The sequence below is a fragment of the Calidris pugnax genome, unplaced genomic scaffold (genome assembly GCF_001431845.1).
Source record: "Calidris pugnax isolate Ruff unplaced genomic scaffold, ASM143184v1 scaffold13, whole genome shotgun sequence".
Classification (NCBI taxonomy): domain Eukaryota; kingdom Metazoa; phylum Chordata; class Aves; order Charadriiformes; family Scolopacidae; genus Calidris; species Calidris pugnax.
The window spans coordinates 21,050,668-21,072,473 of record NW_015090810.1 but is presented as its reverse complement, the minus strand read 5'-3'; the positions used below and the strand labels follow the sequence as shown (position 1 = coordinate 21,072,473).

At 39.9% G+C, this 21,806-nt stretch overlaps 1 protein-coding gene across 3 annotated transcripts in view; it reads right to left on the bottom strand.

The window, feature by feature from the left end:
• The window catches only part of MYOM1 (myomesin 1), a 79,398-nt gene that overhangs the window by 26,542 nt on the left and 31,050 nt on the right, over nucleotides 1-21,806 (bottom strand). The window contains exons 12-25 of one of the 3 annotated variants that reach the window (XM_014938514.1): nucleotides 19,968-20,167; nucleotides 18,316-18,372; nucleotides 17,814-17,938; nucleotides 16,095-16,278; nucleotides 14,921-15,095; nucleotides 13,003-13,124; nucleotides 11,742-12,068; nucleotides 9,930-10,126; nucleotides 9,022-9,148; nucleotides 8,111-8,295; nucleotides 6,907-7,021; nucleotides 1,675-1,831; nucleotides 650-756; nucleotides 486-530 (exon numbers count right to left, since the gene is read on the bottom strand). In XM_014938514.1, coding sequence (XP_014794000.1) covers nucleotides 486-530; nucleotides 650-756; nucleotides 1,675-1,831; nucleotides 6,907-7,021; nucleotides 8,111-8,295; nucleotides 9,022-9,148; nucleotides 9,930-10,126; nucleotides 11,742-12,068; nucleotides 13,003-13,124; nucleotides 14,921-15,095; nucleotides 16,095-16,278; nucleotides 17,814-17,938; nucleotides 18,316-18,372; nucleotides 19,968-20,167 — 2,123 coding nt within the window. The remainder of the gene's footprint in view (nucleotides 1-485; nucleotides 531-649; nucleotides 757-1,674; nucleotides 1,832-6,906; nucleotides 7,022-8,110; nucleotides 8,296-9,021; nucleotides 9,149-9,929; nucleotides 10,127-11,741; nucleotides 12,069-13,002; nucleotides 13,125-14,920; nucleotides 15,096-16,094; nucleotides 16,279-17,813; nucleotides 17,939-18,315; nucleotides 18,373-19,967; nucleotides 20,168-21,806) is intronic. The other 2 variants (XM_014938515.1, XM_014938516.1) reach the window with 2 other exon arrangements.

Here is a 21,806-nt window from a genome sequence, read left to right as displayed (position 1 = left end):
TCATATTGTCAAGTGTTACAGGAAAGAGGGAAGGAATAAATTATAGCAGGAAAGTTCTGTGTAGCTAGATCATCACAGCTGAATTTACTATCTTTACATGTTTTGTTAATCTTATATTTAACTTATGCTAACTTCAGTTACAGTAAAGTTAGACAACTTTTCAAACTGAGGCTTTCAAATCAGTTTAGGTATGCTGAGTAAGTATAAAAGGCTGTTCTGCAGAAGAAACAACATATTTTCCAACTGTAATATAGACTTATTATATGCCTAGACCAGTAGCCTGCAACGGATCGGGAAGAACACCAGTAATACACAAACGTACTGAAAGAAAGAGGCAGGGGGGGAAAAGGAATCTTATATTTTCCATTCAAAACCACTGTCTCTTGAAATTACTATAGTGACTTCCCTACCTGATGGTGGCAGAAGCTTTGTTATACCCCACTGCATGCAAAACTCTTCCTTACACACATATTTGATTCACTTACTTGGGAATTTGCGTTCGTGGCTCAGAGCAAGCAGGCGTTTCATTTCTGCAGAAGACATAAAAGAAACAATATAAGGCGTGCATGTCTTACAGATCTTAGAGAAAAACTTAGGGAAAAACAGATGTGAAAGCAAAGCAGGCATGCTTAATAGACACTGTGTCTACCTTCCTCATCAATTGTGAGGCTTGAGGAAACTCCATCAGTGTCTGTAACAACACAAGAGTAGATTCCTAAATCATCTTCTCCAAGATCCTTAAAGGTAGCTTTTGACCTTGAGGAAAAAAAAAAAAAAAGCATTTTGATCGATAAAAAGATTAGATCAGTCTGAACCAAACCCCTCCTTTATGTCTCTAACACCAGATAAAAATAGTCTTGGATTGGCTTTTGCTCTGACTGAACAGGCAAATGCAGGCCTCTGGCCAGTATAAAGCTGGGTAGGTCCTACTATGTGTGGTATAAATGGAGGTGGCACAACTCTCAGATTGTGCCAAAAGCACTGGAGATAGCTAGTTTAACGTAGCTCATGAGTGCTTAAAAACATCTTGTCAAGTCTTTGATGAGCGTGAAAGGATACTGCAAGCACAAGGTGATTCAATTTTCACATGCGGTACCAAGAGTGTGGTGAGCCACCATTTCTTTCTGTATGGTTTCCATAACTTGATGAGCACATAGGTACTCCACAGGCTGAACCTGTGCGTTTGCTATTTCCTCCTCTCTGTTAAAAGCCTGACGAAACAGAGTAAGCACATGGGTGAGCGCGACAGAAGTTACCAAATCAGGCTGTGGTGACACCGTCAGAGTTGTCAGAGCCCTGCTTACTCCAGCATCTCCGAAGATTGCGACAGTGTTACATGGTAAAAGCGTTTTGCAAGCAGTCAGATAATTTTATCCTTTGGAGATTTAAAATAATAACAATAGTAATAGTAATAATAATAATAATTTGCCTTGATTGACAGGCTATAAGATGTCAGGGCACAGATTTTTCTCTCCCTATGCCCAAACATAACTCAGTTATTTCCAAATGGTCTGTGCGTGAACTTGCTGGAGAACAGCATACTCATAAAGTAGCCTTCTAGTAACAGAGGCAGATGTAGCTCTACTGAGATCATGTATTGAAAAGGAAGGATTTCTGTGACCAGCCTAGATCTCTAAAACACAAGAGTATCATGACCCCCCCAAGGGTTCTTACTTTCCGCCTTTGGTATCAATGTTCAGTCGAGAGTCATCCTCAATTGGTTCATAATTCTTGGACCAAACGAACTTAGAGTTTGGAGACATCTGATCACATTCAAAGTTCAAGGAAATTACTCCATTGTCATCTACGTCAACCACCACTTCCTTGGTTCCTGAAAGACCAGAACAAGGCAATTCCACTTTGTTAGGAAGCCAGCAAACAAACTTTTTATAGATATAATTCATAGGGTAGATTAAACAGATCCTCGCTGTTTACTCAGTCAGCACATACATTGCTGCAAACATTGGCGTCCTCAGTCTTTGATTCACAACAACAGTTCTTATTCTTATCCATAAAAATAAGGAACAGATTAAAGAGCATCATAAATCAACTAATTTATTTGAGCGAGTATAAGCACACATGAGAATTTATGATATTTGCTCTGGAAAAACCTGAAGGGGAAAAAAAAAAAAGCAAGCCTCTAGATCCACTAAATGTTTGAAATATTAAATAGCAGTATTTTCCATAGTGAGGGGCAGTCAGAGCTTTCATTATGCAGCATGAATTTCTTATTCCCTAATAAGACAAGGGCTCTAAAGGGAATACGGTGTGCAAACGCGGGTGTTTGAAGAGGTGCAGGAGGCAGAGGAGGAAACAATCGAGTTGCTCCATCAGGACTCACTTGTGCAACTGAGGCACATTTTCAGTGACTCTGGCTTCACTCTGGGAGGCCGGTTTAATTGCTGTTGCTTGGCATCCAGCCCCACTGCCCGTCTGCAGCGTTAATCCCAGGCCCACAAAGGGTTTCTTATTCCCTAATAAGACAAGGGCTCTAAAGGGAATACGGTGTGCAAACGCGGGTGTTTGAAGAGGTGCAGGAGGCAGAGGAGGAAACAATCGAGTTGCTCCATCAGGACTCACTTGTGCAACTGAGGCACATTTTCAGTGACTCTGGCTTCACTCTGGGAGGCCGGTTTAATTGCTGTTGCTTGGCATCCAGCCCCACTGCCCGTCTGCAGCGTTAATCCCAGGCCCACAATTCAATAGTGAATATTTGCAATTAGCTGCTTAAGTCGCCCACCCAGTTTTGCCAGTACCTACAGTCCTTGAGCTGGGTAAGGTGACCCAGTTGGTCTTTTAAAAGGCCCTGGGTGTGAATCCCAGATCAAAACCCCAAAGGCACCTCTATCCTGCCCGTTCAAACCCCAGTTAAGCTGAGGGAATTTCATCTGGGATTCAGGAGGCTTGGCCAGCTCGTCATCTGTGGCGTTAACTTCCATTTCAACAACTTGTCTAAGAATGTCAGGGAGAGTGTGTGCACTGAGAGGTGCTGGAGAACATCCAGCCTCCTTTTCCGAACAGCTCTGAGCTGGATCTCACAGCTGAATAGGGCACTCGTGTAATATTGCTTAGCTTAAGACAATTCCGGGCTGCCCAGAATGCTAATGACACACTTTCTCCACAAAGTATTGTGCCTTAAAGACAAGAGCCTTATTCCTGACGTCTGGATTAAATGCTTTATTTTCAGCATAATTCTCAATGAGCCTCAAACATACAAGGAGATTTTAGGTGTTTCATCATCCTAATACTATACATACCCTTTCCAGCACTGTGAGTAGCTCCTGCAATAACAGTTTGTGTACACACAGCTTTCTTAGTCTTTATAATTTGCCATAACCATTTAATGAAAAATTAGATTAATATTCACATTTTGGTACTGTTATTTATCAGCCCTAGCAGTCATGAAGCACTTTAAGCACCAGTATGTGATAAATGAAGTCTAAGGTCTACAAATATTTTACTAGGCAGCAGCACATTTGAAAAATTTTTATAATTTAATTTATTATATGCAAATTCATCACTTGACATTTCATTAGTGTTTAGTTTCCTGTAGATCATTAGCACATGAATCTTCTGACAGCAGTTTATACAATGTTCAAAGAATTACAGTCAGAAGGTTCATTTGAAGGACAGAATCTTTTACATTTGCTTTAAAGTATTCTCATTATGGTAACAATGCATAGCATTTATTTCCAGAAGTGATGATGCCATTTACCTCTGATACCTATATGATTAAATAATGGTAAAAAAATCTTCCCAAATTACTGACCAGAGGTCTCCACCTGTCTGACAAAGTGAAACCAAAGAGGCTGCCATAGCAGTAGCAGTCTTAATTTCCCTCCTCTAGATAGCTTGGTGGTTTCAACATACCCAGAGTTTATCTTAAAGTCATAAGAAATAAAATACTTAGATATCATATCAAATCTCCATTTATCTGAGCATTTTATTGCATTGCAAGGAAAGAGATAACATGAAGATAAAGCAGGCAGCTTCAAAACACTAGAGTTAGTGGTATCATTTTGAATACAGCTAGTCAGAAAGGTTGAATGGGACAGGGTTTCCTTAATTTCTGACGTTCAAGCCCTTCTCAAGTGACTGATGCAGGATCAGAATCTAGTTTTGCCTTGCACCAAGATGCACAACGACTAACGGCAGCAACGGGGAAGAGTTGCAGTCTGCTCTTGGATTTCCCTTGCTTCCCGTGAGATTCCCCCACACCAAAGTGCTTTTGTCTGAAGACAAAGTTACAGCTCAAAAGTAGCCTGGATTGGTATTTGTTTATATGGGTAGGGTTTTAAATTTAATTTTAGAAGATAACTGTAAAACTTAAATGTGATTTTTAAACAAAAGCAAGTGGATGCAAACTACTGCATCATATTTACACATTTCACTGGATAAAGTCTATTGGTACAATTAATATTATAGCAAATATTTTCATTCTGATATTATTTACTTAGATTCTTTGATTAGAAAGCTCAGTTGTCTGGCTATTTTACACGTTTGCCAAAAGCAACATTCCAGCAGGAATTGTCTAGAAAGACCTGACAATATTTTGTCTCCATCCAATATGGTAATAAAGGCAGCATTCATTGGACAACACCAAAAGACTTGTAACGTTAAAAAAATGGTATGATTGTTCTTGGGATTTGTGTGGTTTGAGTGAGAAAGGTGGAAGCCTGCCCAAGAGACTGCTTTGTGCAATTTTTTTTTTTTTAATAAGCCTTTTGTCCATTCTTAATACTTTTAAGAAGCTTAGTTTGGTGGATGCCACATCTACAGATCCCAGCTCAAAATATGGGTCAAACAAATTTGTACAAGTAAATAATTTTCAGCTTCCCTGAGATTTTCCTGGGCCAAACATTGACTTCTCTGTGATCCCTCAGACATAACACCTGTGAACGTAAGCCTTGCTTGCAGAAATGTACCTCCTTCTCTGATGGGGAGGTCTCTAACCAAATACTCTGCTCAAGTTCATGTTGCCAGGTGGGTTTGAGTAAACAATGAAAAATCTGTACAAATATTTTTTTTGTCATGGTGGTCATCTTCATGAGAGTTCACAATCATTGTAGTTTTTTTATAGTTGTAATGGCATGACCAATCCTTTATTTAGTGCACTGGAAGTTTGTTATCATAACAAGTTTTTATCAAAAGTCTGACAGATAAATATTAACCTCAAAGAAAATGAATTAGTAAACCCAAAATTTGAGTACTAATACTGGTTTGATTCTCTTTTTAGAAGTGGTTGCTGTATATAAGGCTGTTTTTAAGAATAAGTTTCTAAGTTTGCCTTACTCCACTTGCATGATAGAAATTACCCTAGTGCTTCAGCGGCTTATAGACCTGAAATTATGGCTACTGTATTTTTGAAAGATCCTGTCCCAAGCCCTTCTTACTCACATACTTATCCTTTTTTTGTCTGTGTATCCCAATCTTACACTCTCTCAACATACCATCTGCTCCTTCCAGCCCCTTCTTCCCATCCCATGCTCACTAGCAGTCACCCCAGTCCCTGACTCTGAATTTTCCAGTTCTTTTACACCCTCAGCCTCCAAGCTCTTTTTTTCAGACCTTCTCGACTTAAAGCCTCACTGAGGTCTAACTCAAAGCTTCTTGGGATTTTTGCTGCCCTGGTCATAAGGACCAGGAGAGCCAGGCCAGTCCTGCTGGCCTTACGTAGGAGATGTAAGAATGAACCTGGGAGTCAGAAGCAAGGAAAGGACCCCAGGGAAACACTCCTGAGGCAGGAATGGGAACTGACAACTGCCGGTGGCATCTGCTCAACACAGTCAATTCCATTCCAAATAAACCTTGCTATTTCTCCAGTCTAGGAGCAGCTATCAACCTGTCTGTGTAGGCAGGGCAGGCAGATGTTTGTTTGCCCAGGTGGTCACCTCCTTTGCCTACACCCCTGCACTGCTATTCGTGCTCCCTGTGCCTTGGCTGCCCCAGGCCCCCCACTGTCCTGCCTGCCCACTGCCTGCCTTTGTTTCTGTTCTTTTAAGGCTCTTAGAAGGCTTCCCAGGTGGGATCAGCTATGAGAGTCTGCAGGTGGAGGAAAGGAACTTGTCAGAGGAAAAGAGGGTGTTTGGTGGATCCTGGCTGGGTTGTACCCCTGTACTTTCTTACATCACACTAACCATCTACTAGATTTATTTAAAATATCTGGGAGTTTGTTTTTCCCCCTTGTAGGACCCTCTGCTTCTAAAATAGTCTATAGATGAGTAAGCTGCAATCCTATGTTGTGCTAGGGACTTAGTGACATAAAGGTGTTGACTCTGATCAGTCATCTATGTTACCTGTATAGCTAAATAAAACTCGGGTTTTCTGAAGTTCCAGGCACAGAGATTCTGCCTCTGCACTCATTCCTGTGTTTCCTGCTGGCATTACAGGCACACTGGAGCCAGCCTTCAAGGATGACTGCAGCAAACAGTGGCACTTGAATTCCTACTGAAGGTGGTCTCCAAACTGACCTCATCACATTTTTAAAACCAAGGGAAAAAAGGAATTTCTGTTACCCTTTCCTCAAGCACATTGTATAAGTTAAAGGAGAGAGATAAAACATAAACAACTGGTTTACTACAGGAAGAGCAAAAATCTGCATCTGCAGAATGTTTTGGTTGAGCTGATCTTAGTGGGTCCTCTACTTATGCATTTATCTATAGATATGTGCAAATCTTACAACTTTATTGTATCTTTATATTCCTGTAGGTAGAGTAAGAAAATCTGTTCTGACCTTAATATATTCCAGACAAGAAAGTGATAAGACTCTCAGCTCATTTCCTGCTTAGTAAAAAAGTTTGACTTTAGAAGGGTCAGACTGTTCTCATGTAGCCTGTATGTAAACACGTCGCACAAACAGGAACTTGTTTAAATATGACAAAAAAAGAGGAAGCATTTCTAACAAACCTGGTCGTGTTTCAGCTACGACAGGTTCCGTGACATCTGACGGCTTCCCGACACCAGCCTGGTTTGTTGCTCGCACACGGAACACATAGCTCACACCTTCCTTTAGGCCACCTATCTGGAGGAAGCAAATACATATACATGCATGATGTATTAAAAAACACTGATTTTATTTTCACACTTTTTACAATTCCAGCCTGGATACTTGACAATTTTATTTTCTTTCTTTTTGTTTTGCTCCTTTTCCAGTTGACAAATGTTTCTTCCTCATGCTTGGTGGTTTGTTTTTTTTCCAGTTCCAGAGTGACATGACTGATCTGTTTGGCTTGCTCCTCCCGTGTATGCATAGCTAACATTCAGACTGTGTCATTACTGCCATTGATTTCTTTGAAAAAGGAGCATTGTTATTGGAACAGGATGTTTTTAACTCATGTACCTTGACCTCTGAAACAGCATAGTCTTTTACTGCATGTAAATTCTGGCTTTTGAAAATGAAATTATCAGGGTAATAATTGCCAGCCACACCTATTTTGAAAGAGGAGGGCGTTTAATTGTACAGATTTAATTGTAGTGACTTGAGGAATCATACTGACATTACAACACCTGCAAATACTTCTTTAAAACATATATGAAAGGATCACACTTAAAAGTGAGTTGTCTTTCAAATATTCTGAGAAGCATAAAAATGGCAAACCTACCTAAGACATATCTCTAGGACAGAGATACAGGTGATCCCTTATTTAGAAGCCATTCCACAAAATTATGTAGCATAATAGTGTGAAAAGCTTGGGTTTTACTCTCTATGAAATGCGTGGAGAGGGTACTTTGTATTAGAAAGAATCACCTGCCACATTATAACAACATCTACTTTTGTGCCATCTGTTTTTTGTGTAGTGACACCTGTCTTGCCCTTTGAGCTAGAAAATGCTAGGATTTCCTCCTGCGTTATTAGAATGGTATTTGGGTTTAGCAGTGCTTTCTTTTATTTTTAGGCTTGTCATACCAGATTGTCTTCTGAGTTACTGTCTTGTCTGACTATACAGGTATTACACGTGTGTATTCTCAGCACAACATCAACTACTATGTATTTCACTAAATAGAACCGTGATCAGCACAGGATAATGCTATTGAAGTACTGAAGAATGCTATTGAACTGATTTCTCAAGATTACACTACTATGCCAACATTTGAATCTTAAGCTATTTACCTTCAAGTATTTATTTTGAAGTGGCTTCTCATTGACACTTCTCCAGTGTTCCTCCTTTGCCTCAGTTTCCTTCATATCAACATAATAACCAGCTATGGGACTACGACCAGTATAAACTGGTTCCTTCCACAGTAAAACCAAAGAGTCCTTCCTAACTTCTATGCATGTGACATCATGAGGCGGCCCTGAAAGGTAAAAGTTGCAGTTGTGGTATCAAAATAAATCCCCAAAAGGTTAATGCATAAGACTTCAAAAAAATGAAACCAGACACCATGTTGTGCACTCAGAGCTGACAAAACACGTGCAGCTTCTCTGCATATCTAGACAGAATGCCTATTAAAATGACTAGCCCAGAAAACAATCCAATTTGTTGAAATTCAGTATCTTGATCAAATATTCATGAACAAACAAAAACGACAAATAATCTCCAAACTCAGGGAAATAAGTTAATTATTAACCTAATGTGCTGCTTCAAGGACTGCTCTAAAGTTCGCTGAAGTCAATGGAGGTTGTCTCCATTCATTACAACGAGTGTTAAAAGGCCAGTGATCTGGCCTTGAAGTGGTACATTTAGACAAGGGTTACAGGACCTCATTCTTCTCTGCCTTGTACCTCAGACGAGTATTTATGTTTACCATTTAAACTAGGAAGCAAAGTGGCAGATGTAGTACTGGAACCAAGAAGGAGAGATAAAGAAAAGACAAGCTGCTTGTAAAATGCTACTGATTAAATAGGGATTGTTTAATGCACCATTGTAAATGTACTAAATCAAAGTGGTGGAGATTCCAGTCTGGGTATGAACTCGGTGCCTGTTGACTCCCCTGGAAACTGAAGCCATTGAGAACTCAGATAATCAGTCACAGAGCACCCTTGGGCTGTGAGTAACCTCCACCTCCCACTCAGAATCCTACCAGGAACAGCAATGGTCCATTCTTCACATTTGAAGGGCTGGCTGGGCAGGGAGGGTGTCCCAACCCCAGCCAGGTTAGCAGCAGCCACCTGGAACTGGTACACCATGTTTTCCTTCAGGTTTTGAATCTGCAGAATCAATAAAATGGTACTTATTAACTTTGGATTAAGGCTTTGGAAGAAAGTCACAATGACAACTATTGAATGTATGAGCATGCTTTTAAGTGCTTGAAGAGATGAAAGCATTATTGACATCAGACATAAAATGATAACTATCTTGTCTTTTCCTCTAATTAGTGGTGGAGCATACATAAGTGGTCTTAGCACGCTCAAATAATTGTAAACCCCTTTTCCTATTGATAGACACTTTGGTAGGCAGGGAGGGAGCAGGGTATTACTCAACGGTCATATTAATCTGTCTTGTGATACAGAGCAAGTTCACTTAAGGCAAGACTTGTCCTCACAGTGGGGTGAAACTCAGTCCTGGCACTGCTTTTCGTTTGTAAAGCAGCTCACCCAGGTTGTAGCTAGCACTATCTCTAAACTGGGTTAAGAACTGATCACAAAACACAGCTGGTGCAGAGCTGGTTCCAGCACCAGTAAGCACTGGGGTAGGTGCACCAAGCCCAGCAGGAATGCCATTTGTTGCGAGGGCCTGACTGACTTACAAAAATTCAGGCTATGTCTACAGGAGTGCATTCACAGATGACAGTTGGTGCCAGAGTAACGGGTAAGTGTGCAAATAATTTTGCAGAGAACATTAACCCAGCTAAATAAATTTATCATCATGGATATAAAACCCTCTGAACAGCAATCTGCACACCGAATTGGACTTCATCCCAATCTGTCTTTGAGATCTGTTTTGGAAATATTGTCTGCACCTAGGGCAATAACAGGAGTTAACGCTTACCCTGTACGCCCTCTCACTAATGGCCTTGATGTTGGCCTCCATCCATTTCCCAGGAACCCCATCAACCACTTCACGATAGTTCACGTAGTAGCCGGTAATTTCAGTTCCACCAGTGACTTTGGGTTGTTTCCATCCTAACGCCATCGAGTCACGGACACTCTCAAGGACCATGATGTCATAAGGTGGAGATGGAGCAGCTGTTTCAACATGAATAAAGCATAAGTAGGGTGCAATATTTCAATAGTCAGACTTGTATTCAATTACCGTATTCAGGTGGCTCCCATCCTGCATTTCCTGATTAGGACAATATTTATGTGGTCAAGGGAAGTTTCTGGAGTTGGAATAAGAAATGCAGGATAAAAGCTTAAGTAAACCAAATGAAGAACTCCAAACCGCATAGGAATTAATCTTCAGGATCATTTGGTTTTTGAGAAGCAAGCTGATACATAGTGAAAGACTGTGTTGCAATTGCAGCTCTGATGTAAGTGATCAGGAGTCGCTTTAAAACAGTGAAGAATGAGGAAATAAAACTAACACTACAGGAAAAGTAAAAAAAAAAATGGAGATGCAATGATTTGTTTTCTTTTGCTGAAAGCAAATTCTTTCACATATACAGTATTCGTTGTAGTCCCTTTTTTTAGATAGACCCACATTCTTTCCTTCCCAGAATGCAGTTTATCTGTTCATTCTTTTCTTTTTTTCTTTTAAATTTATACACTGTGCAAATTTCATCATTGCACCCATCACATGGTCTTACCTTAATGGAAGGAAGCGTTATCAAAGGCACTGTAGACTGACCAGAAATGGAACATGTCTGTTACTGGAACTTAAATTAAAACATTTGCTGCATAATCGTCTTTTTTTAAAAAAAAAAGAATTCTTTTAACAATACAGAAATCATTAACTTCATCCCAACCCATTTTCTTGTAAAGGTTTTTCTATATCTAGTGGGGAAATGCTTGCCCACACCCAATATTTGATGCACCAGTGAAAAGCTCTGCTTGTGACCTTGAAGTCCTACTGTTGATGGAAATCCTACATCATATACATTTCCTTTTGTTTTTAATGTTTTATCTCAGTGTCAGCTAGCCCCGGGTGCCTCTAGTTTATTTTCTGTTCAGCACTTCGCACAAGCCTTACGAGTCCCAGTTCAGAGGGCTGGGGAGGAATTCAGTTCACTGGCCAGGTACCAGGACTTAAATGAAATTTAAGCCCCACATTTCTCAGGCATAATGGGTGTCTAAGTGTTGACAACATAAAACGTGATTTTGTGCACATGTCTTCAACTTGATAGGTTTTCCTCATTACATATTGCTGTCAGTCAGAGATACAACACAACACTCATTAGCAATGTGTCTCAGAGGATAAGCTGTAGCTTAGGCATAAATCCACAAAGGATCTTCATATATCGTAACACAACACAGATTTTCGTGCTTACCATCATAATCAGATTTTGTTTCCTTCACACATACATAACCCAGAGACTAGGTAACAAGACTCCTAACAAATTACTGAACTGATTTAGAAATAATACAGTATCTTGGATACATTACTATGTGGTCAAACAAGCTATTAAATCAGTAAATGGATTTATGTACTTCACCTTCAGTAGCCACTAAGTTTGTAAAGTGGTCTCTGATACCATTACATGCATAACAATCTTAACAGAGAGTTGAGCACGTAATTAACAGGTCTGAAGGAAGATGCATCACTGGAGAGCATGGTCACTTGTGGCGCAGACAAGCAGAGGTTACAACTGTCTGAAGTGGATGTACCAAAGCAGCGAAATCTACTTATTTTGTTAATTCTCACCTATATCTTTCTTCTTTGTCACTTTTTCCAGTGTCAAAAGATTCCCGGGTCGAGACTTACTTGCCTGCTTAGCAGCGACTTTTTGTGGTGCAGATGTGACACCGTCCTTAACCATTTCTCTTGTGTTATTGTCTCCTGTACTCCCCAGTTTGTCAGAGCTACTGGGTAGAGCGTCTCTATCAAATTTAGCATTGCATTTTAGCAAAGCATCTGTGTCAAAGATAGGCTGGGAGGACTCATGCATGCCTTCCCAGCTGGTAGTGCGGTCTGTTAGTCCACCAGCTTTACCACTCAGTTCAGGACACACACCATGAAGCAATCCTCCCCCTATAATTGCCAGAAAACAGCAAAGACAGTTTGAATTAGAATACATTCTTTTTTCTTCATTTAGTCAACAGAACAAAGAAATGCGCACAGCGAACAATACAGCCAAAGCTTGACAAATCATAGGTTTTACACACAAAATGTTAAGCTTGAATTCACTAAAATTTAAAATGCACAGAGTACCTCTCAACCTGCTCACAAGTAATGTTCTTTTAATAACATCTACTTTTCAGAGCAGAAGAAATATGGAAAGTTAATAGTAATCTTCATTTGCTACAATTATTTTAGTATTAGATCTTCCAAGTCATATTTCTGATCTTTTCAAAATGTCCTCACGAAATTGCTCAAAGCCACATCTCTTTGCTGTAAGGTTGTGAGGTATGCAGTTTTGATACAAATGAGAGTGAGGATGTTGCAGACATACAATTTATTATAGCCCAATGATCTCATTAATCTTTATGGATTAGTTCAGGCAGTGGCAAGCAGAAGTAATTCATCAACAAAGGGAGAACACACAGGGTTATAGAAGGTTTACAGAAAAAACATTGCACTGATTATTATGTTTAGGTACGGAAACAAATTTCTTAGCAACTGACTGTATATAGGATGGTGTGTGTTAGAGGTGATAAATACCACATTACGGAATCAGAATAACATTCCATTTTCCAGGATACCCATGGAGTGAATTTGTCAGTGCTCTCTTACAGTGGTTCACACGAAACACCTGAAGAAGACTGGATGGTGAAGGTGAACAGTCTACAAGAGTGCAGTGGCTGTGAAACTATAGCTGTGAGACCACAGAATCTATGAATAAATTATTATTTGTGGATAGCGTTGTAAAACAAAACAATTAGTTATAAATAGTTGCTAAAAACATCTTTACTTAATTAAAAAGCTCCATATTCACCATTGAAAAGAGCAATGGAAAATAGCTTACCAATGGCTGCTTGCACTTCTATAGGCTCCGAATCCTGTGAAAATTCACTGAGTCCCGCTGCATTAACAGCTCTGACTCTGAAAATGTACTTCTCACCATTTACGAGCCCATGGCAAATGAATCTAAAACATAACAGTGAAGGAATACTTAGAAAGTATTATGAAGGCAATAAACATCTTGAGAGGAAAAAGAAAGTGTTTCTTCCATAAAATTTATTCTAGTTTCTGAAAACTGAGGATAAGCCGTGACCCCGGTCACTTAAATGAAGTTCAAAGAATGCAGAATGTATCTAAGCACCTCATTCACACAAAAAAGACAATGTCTAAAACCATTACTCTTTAGATGTACTGTTTACCAACAATTTTTCCTTCTTAAGACTACACAAGTTCTTGTATTACCAGAGGGTCTACCTTACTTCTGCTAGAATATAAAATCCATAGTTCCTAATGGAAACAATGTGAAGATCTGCAGAGCTAAGGTCTATGTTTGCTTATGGGATATCTTTGTGGCATAAGTAAAAAGGCATCAGTAGCAGAAGCTCCCATAATTCACTTCCAATCATAGATGAAAAATTGCAGTGTTCAAAAAAAATAACAGGGAATTTTACAAGAGCTAAAAAAAAAAGTGTCCCATTTTTTATTTCACTTTCTTGCTTCTACACGTGAAACAATTATCTAAGTCAGACAAACTCTTTTATTAGAATAGTTTTTCTACTGGATTACCTAATGTTCACATTAAAAACCTCATAAATTTTCTCTGGTGCTCACCCTGAAAACATAAAATTTCCCAAGACAGGAACCAATTATTCTGGAAAAATTGTGTTTTGGAAATGTAAACATTTTATTTATAAAAAATTTAATTTTTTAATAGGTATTTTAAGTGTATTTTATTTCATGTTACTTTTATTTTGTTCTACTTCATAGTGTCATGTCTTGCACTATCATCACTGACATCATGCAATGACGTACAAAGCAAATATAATGTGGAAAACAAAATGTATTTCAAAATAAAAAAAATTATTTTGGGGGAAAAATGAAATCTGAATATAAACTTTCAGAGAAGAATTTTCCCTAGCCATTCTACCAGACTTTTGCAAATCATTTTCTTTTACTGGGATGTATGCAGAAAACAAATCAAAATTTATGGAATAAGAGTTGTCATGGATAGCAATTACACATAAGAATAATCAGTCATAACAAGCATAGACTGCTTCTGGATTGACATCAATCCACTTGAGATCGAGTTCTGCAATTACTCCTTTACATTCTGAAGATTCATCCTTATTCAAAACCAAATCTGATTTAGCTTGCAAAGTTTTAAATCTTGACTATTTTTTCTGACTAGAGCCTGAGCTTCATGTCGGTAAGAAATGTGAGTTTATACCCAATATTTAAGAGCTTTCATTAATATCTTGATAATTGCAAGTGAAAGCAGTTAGAAAGTAATATCGCAAGCCTGATGTATTCCACATTTCCTCCTGACGTTCTAGAGATACAGTCCAGAAACATTTTCAGCAGTCTTCCAAAACAAAGGACTTTGCTTCCAAACATTGAGCTGTTTAGTTTTCCACATTTGTAACTTCAGTCATTCCTTGTTGTACTGTTTTTCATCAAACTGATAGGTTGTACAATAGCTGAAACTAGCAAGCTGCTTCTCTTTTCTTCACTAGCGACATCCAAGCTTTCTCCCCCTTGACTAATTGTTTCTAATATGAGTTTGATTATAAATTCCTTTTGGACGAGAATTGCATTTTGAAATATGTTTTTATAACTTCTTATGAACTTCATCTGCAAGAGCGATTCCAGCCTGCTGGCTACCACAGCACCATTAACTCCACTACTGCTAATGGCTGGAAAGCACATATACCCAGTAAATCAAAAACCGCTGACCATAATTTCCGTGCTTTAAAAACCATTACCTTGTGCCTTTCACTGGATTGTTGTTGCATGGTTCCCAACGACCAGATCCAACTACGCTTGACTCAATGTAGTACCCAACCAGTTCCTTGGCATCTGGGGGCTCTGTCCAAGTGACAACAACTGAGGTATCTGTATTCCTAGTTGGCATAATCCGCCCAGGAGGTTTGGGAATATCTGCGGGAAAGAAACAGAAAGAAACGAGTGACCAACCAGTCAAAATTTACAAATAAATTAAGAGTGACTATTGACTATCTTAGCACAACTAGGAGAGATTTAGCTTCCCAAAGCTCCTCTGATTTCAACCAAGTAATCTGGCACAGGAGGTTCAAGCCTTTGATGGTGAGGTTTCTCATGTCTCTCATTGCCTATGGTTATGGGCATTTTCTTCAATTTAGATTTAGTTTATTCTCTTGTGCTGAATATCTACACCAGAAATGTGATTTGGAGCTTTCTAAAAGGGAAAATGGACTAGGTGCACACAGAATGATTTTGTGCAGCCCACAGAATAAGTCAGAAACAAATGCCTCTGTTAAGTAGCAAAATGCATCTAAAGTGTTTTTCAAGAAGGGCTGTTTTATTCTCCTTAAAGGATGAAGTTCATGGGCATCAAACTGCTCTGAGAATGCAAACAATATGCAGTAAACAGAGACAATCTGGGAATTGGATTCAAATCTGCATTGCCATTTGGAAACAAATTGCTAATGTAGACATAGCTACTGATGCTTTACTGTGGTGAACATCTTGGCTTTTCTTCCAGTGGAAATAGTCTCTGCATTCATGTAAATATTAAATTCTTCACTTTTGTTTAATTTGGCAAACAAGGAAGGTTAAACTCCACTGATATCTGGGCTTATTTTCAATGAAGGCTCTAAGTAAAACAAAACATTTTTGTACTTCCTTGGGTTTTCATTTTATTTCACTATTTGCAGCCTTTTCAATTCTTGGCATCGCTATTTGCAGCTTAATTCCCTTGGTTTGCATCTGTAATTTGACTATACATTAAAGGTTCAACAACCCAAACCAAAACTGTTTTAGCTAGAGGGGATAAATCACTGACTACTCTTCATACTTGAATTATTTACTGGGCAGCTCTCTGTCTTCAGTTTATGATGTAATTGTTTTGTCTGAAAAGATACCATAGAGGTAATTTAATACATATGACCACACACTTACCAAGTTTGTCGTCCACCACAGTAGCTTCAGTTGCTTCTGAAGGCTCACCAATTCCAGCTGAATTGCAACAGCGAACTCGGAAGCAGTAGGATTTTCCTTCAGCCAAATCAAAAACTGCAAAGCGAGGAGACTTCACAGGGATCTCGGTGTTCACCCTTTGCCAGTCCTCTGTGCCAGCAACGCACTGCAGTCAAACCCAGAAACTGCATGTGGAGCGAAAGTCTCTGAAAGCCAAGTGTCTAACTCGACAATAATTTCTACATGGACCACCAAATGCATGTCTACTGTGAAGAACAGGGACTCACATTCCTTCTGTGGGCCTTTCCTCAGAATGAGTGTATTTCAAAGCTTATGAATCTGCCAGATGGCCACCTACTCCAGAAAGCTAACGTAAAACCTACTGGTTTTAATATATCAAAGCTAAACTCCTCAAAACCACAAGGAAGTGATGTTATTATTAACTGCATCCATTTCTGGACCACTTTCAAAGTAAGTTCTACAGACATTCAACATCTTCCAAATAACAAAACTCTAACACTACCACATTGCTTTTAGATGCTCTTGTGCCATTCTGGAAAATATTTTTGGGGTAGATTCCAGAGTTAATCAGGATCTGACCTTCATTTTCCAGAAAAAAGTTAACGTGCAATTAGTTTGTGAATTGTTTTTATTTCTGTGGCTAGAATCTGTATATCCTGTGATCATGTATACCATTAATGTTAGTGATTAATTTTTGCCTGTGATTTACATCAAAGAAAATTCCAAGTAATGGGCCCTGGTTTCTGAGGGATTTCAAATTCTCAAGAAAACGTTACCTGACTATGTGACATTAGTGCTCAGTTATCAGTATGCAATAGGTTATTAAAAAGCTTACTTACATGGAAACTCAAAATTCATGTATTCATCCTCTCTAAGTCTGTTGCTAAGTGAAACTCATTTATTTAGACCAGATTTCATAAGAGAGATGAAAAACACATAATGGGAAGATATTTATGTCTCCCATGATGACACCTCTAGACTGACAGGGAAAAGCATTGATAAAAAAGTTTGTGAGCCATGAGATAGAAGTAAAAAGGTGATGGCATGAAGAATTTTCTAGGCCAGCAGCCATGCAAAAAAACATCTCAGAAAAGCAGGACACTGAAATTAAAACTGATTCTGTTCTAGAAAAGAAATTTTGTCATCTTTGTTGAGTTGGTGAAGCAAATGGAAAGATAATGTAGAGGATAAATATGAAAAGACAGCTGGAGGAGAAAGTCCCAATGCCAAGAAACTCTTGCAGAATGCCTTCATCCAAAATGTTAACAATCTGTCCCACCAGACAAGCTTCATTTATACAAATTTAATTTTATATATATGTGTATGTATATTTAAAAAAATATATATATATATCTCAACACATGCCTTTGCTCTGTGCTTTCTCATTATAGAGGGAGCTTGTCAGCCTGTCTACTCCAGGCTAGGTCAACAACACTGTTCATAAAAGGATATTACAGTATGTGACACATTCTGCGTCTACTTTCCTATTTCCCATTTTGTTTTCTTCCTAGTTTATCTTAATCTACAGTAACAGTTATCTTGATGAAGCATACAAGTTTTAGTCCTGGCCCCTGTTTGAAAGTCTCGGGTGGAAATGAAAGTTAACTAAAAGTCCAGAAAAGATGGCAAAACAAATGTAAAAAATTATCCCAACATGATGCTGATTTTATCCAATTTTACCTTTTCCACAAAGTACATGATACCCTCGTGACCCCGCTGTCCAGGAGGTTTCCAGCTAAGCACGACATAGTTCTTGGTGGCTTCAATAACTTGGAGGTCTGTAGGTTGACCAGGAACAACACCCTCTGAAGAACAGGGGAGACGAGTAGGAAAGGCAATTGGGATTTAATTCCTTCAAGTTTGTGTCAGAATTAGTGACATAATTAAAATATAGGAGGAGTATTAATATACCTTTGCACTTGATATTTTTTTTAAAATGCTGAATTAAAATTCATCAAAATATTGGTTTTAAATATCCTTCTTTAAACTCTAATAATGTTTATTTGTTAGGTCCTGAATAATGAAACCTCAGCTCAACAACCAAGTTGGGAGTTATTCAAGGTCAAGTGACTCTCAGAACAACGAACTTTGGGTTCATGCCAAAGTCCACTGAACTCACTGGGAGTTTTCCTAATTACTCAGCTTCACATTAGACTTTTGTGGGCAAAAGGGCTGTGTTTACCTGCAGGTTCTTCCTCAGTGACAATAATCTGTCCAGTCCAGGGAGCAGAAGGGTGACCTGAAACAAATATCAGAGGTATCATGGAAATGGGAGACTCCAGAACTTTCAAAATAATGAGAAAACTGACTCTTTTGTGGTTCAAAACTAAAATTTGCAAGATTCACATGAGCTCCATGTTTGGTTGCTGCTGTGACTGTTGCTCATATAGCAAGCTAGTTGTAGGCTGACCAGCTTGAATATTGAGAGCAGCTCAGTGATCAATATAGCTAGGAAATTTAATCCACTGAAACACCTATTCCTTCCTGAAATGTCACTGAAGCCGCCTAGGTGACAAGCAGAGATATTTGGCTCACTGAGCTCATCATTTTCAGAGCATTAACTTCATTTTTCATACTCTATTCGTTTGGTTTAACAGCTCACTCATTAAAAGAACAGCCAAATTCCTGCAGGTTGCTCTTTGTCTCCTTTTAAGCACTTTCCCTCACATTATCAGCTTTCAAATCATGGGTCACAATCACAAACAGAAACTGCTCAGCCTGACTCAACGTATCCACTTGATATGACTTGGGTGGCTCTCTCAGCACATTTATGTTATCATATTATTGCAGTTATGCATTGAGCTATTAAGCAGGTCAGTACACTTTCAGAGGTAATCTTTGAAAATGATGTTCTCCAGCTCCATGTGCTTCACCTTATGTTGGCTGATCTGTTTTGGAAGTGCGAGCAGAGAGGGAGCCGGTGGGAGAAAAGAGGAGGAGACATAATGGGAATAGGCTTCCAGGACCAGACTTCCTCTCCTGAGACAGCTTCCACACCTCTCAGTGAAAAAAAGAGGCCTCCCCCACACTTCAGGTTTCACATGTCTGTTCCTTGGTGGTGCCAAACCTCCTTCCTCTGGCCTTTTGTTTTTATTTTGAATGGGAACCGGGATCATCTGACTGCAGTTGGTAGCTTGCAGCATTATATACAGTAAGACATACAAGCTGGGACCATGGGCGCCCCGTAGCTTTCTGTACAAAACGCCTCCACATTGGACCATTTTAAACAGTAAACCTTCAGAAACAGGCAGAAATAATTGGATTTTAGGAATATGATTTCAGCATGCAGGTAGAGAGGTGGATTTGGAAGCACAATGTCTGGGACATTGCCAGGCTACAGGAAAAATACCCTTCACTTGTAAAACGTTAACTTTGAAGCAGAGAGCTTGGGATCAGTTATCTGTTGGGCTACCCTGCTGTTGTGCTGACCTTACTGCAAGACTTTGATCATCACATGAGCACAGGATCAGCCACCCTTGTCAGTGGCACAGAGAGAGACTATTCACAGGGTCTGACCAGCTTTCTCGTCGGCTGAACAAATGCAAGTCTCTTCAGGCAATTAGCTCTCCTGTGCCTTTTCCTCCCTTCCTGCAAGTTCAGAGCATCCCACCACAGCCAGCCATTTGAGCAGATAGAGCATTTTGTGCAAAGAGCACTGAGATGATTTCCCTCTTGGCAACGCAGCCTCCAAAGGGTATTTTGTTTTTGCATTGCTCCCTCTAGTGGGTTTTCAAAGGCTTATGAGTAGATAGTCATTATTATTATTATTATTATTATTTTAATGAGTTGTGACTTCTTAAACCTTTCAGGCAACCTGCAAAAAGCCCATCTTACTTCTAAGCCTGGCTCTGTCAGAGGGATCCAGAGCAGCCACGGGCTCTGACACCCGGGATGGTAGGCTAATACCAGCTTTGTTCACAGCTCGGACTCGGAAAATGTAGGAACGGCCTTCAATCAGACCAGTGACAGGAAAACGAGCAAACTTCACAGGAGTCTCGTTGCACTGGGTCCAGTGTGTGGTGCCAACCTCACACCTGAAAAATACAAACAGCAAGAGCAGTGCTGGGAAGGGAAAAATGCAAACCCAGGGCACCCACCCCCTTTTCCAACTTCACCATCTGTTCGTGTTCATTGGCTGATCCATACCAGTTTCCTCAGCAGCATTTTATGCTGAGTGACATCATAGCAGCTGCACCAAGGGGTCAGGGCTGAAGCACCATCTGGGCATGCACTAAATCCCTCGCAGCTGCACCCCTTCTTTCCTGAACTGAGGAAGGGGCACAAGCAGAGCTCACTTCACTGTCTAAACCCTCCCAAGTATGCTCCGGGGTGCTTAGGGAGTGTCAGCTTTGGCATACTTGAAGGGACATGAAATACATGTGTCTTTTGCAGTTGCCAGAAGGCGATGAGTTCATCTTTCACACACGGTGCTCTACTGGACATCCCACAAAATGATGGGCTTCACAGGACATGGAGACCTCCATTGTGAGTTCTGTGACCAGCCCAGCACACAGATGGCTGTGAGCAGGGTTGCAGCCAGGCTCTCAGCTGGACCCTGCTTCAAACACCACTGGGGCTGCCAGGGGAGCCTGTGGTGCGGTGGCTGCAGCCGCTGCAATGACAGGACCCAGCGGTGGTGCTGGTCCCACCACTGCAGAGCCTCACACCTGGCAGGAGGCTGGTTTCTGGCAGAAAGAAGAGATAACCAGCAGCAGGGAGGGACCACGGCAACTCCAGCTCGGGGAGCCAGGAGGAGCCTGCAGGGAAGGTTTCCCAGTATCCAGCAAGATGGTCAATGAACTAGCACTTTGGGAAAGACTTCTGTGAGGTATCTGCTGCGAGATATCTGCTGAACTGAATGTTATGGTGCCTGCCCAGACTTCTTGGTAGATGCAAGCATCTCTTTTCTGGGAACTGATACCATCTTGCTCTGGGTGGTTTTGTGGTTCTGGTTTCTGCTTGAGGCAAAGGATGGATGCTCAAGCTTCGCCTCTAGCGTTAGCACCGACCAGTCCTGCTGCCTCGGGTGATCCACTTACCCTGTGAAGCAGTTAGAGACTACCCTGACTGAATATTTGGGTGCCTAAATACCTTCAGTGGGATCAAATACTGGAAAGCAGTAACACAGCTTTGAATTTAGGAGCAAATGTAGAATAAAGGAGGTGAACACAAGATAAAAAGCAAAATGCCATTTGTTTTGCAGTTACTTTTGGTGCTAACATCACTCAATAGCCTAGTCTTAAAATGAGATATTATTTTTCAGAGTCCAGTTCTGTCTTTTGTTTAGGATTTTTCAATGAATGTTAAAGAGCTATAGCTTAGCTCTTTAACCTAGTGCTACCTAGTTACAGCAGCGACTGACACTCATAAATTATCAACCCGGTAAAATTATATTTGAATTGGATGTACTAATGTTAGATTTGTTTCACAAAGCAATGTCCTCTTTTTAGACATATATCATTTATACCATGGCATAATATAGTGGGTCTATATATACATATACATACCCCATGTTTGGGTTTTTTTTACATGCATCTGAGTAAGCCCACGGGAACTCCATATTACTGATGGTGTATTCTATTACTGAAATTCAAACAAATATTACCAGCTCTGAAAACTTCATTGCACGCCTCAAAATGCTGACTGAATTTCTTGAATCCTGAGGTTCTGGAG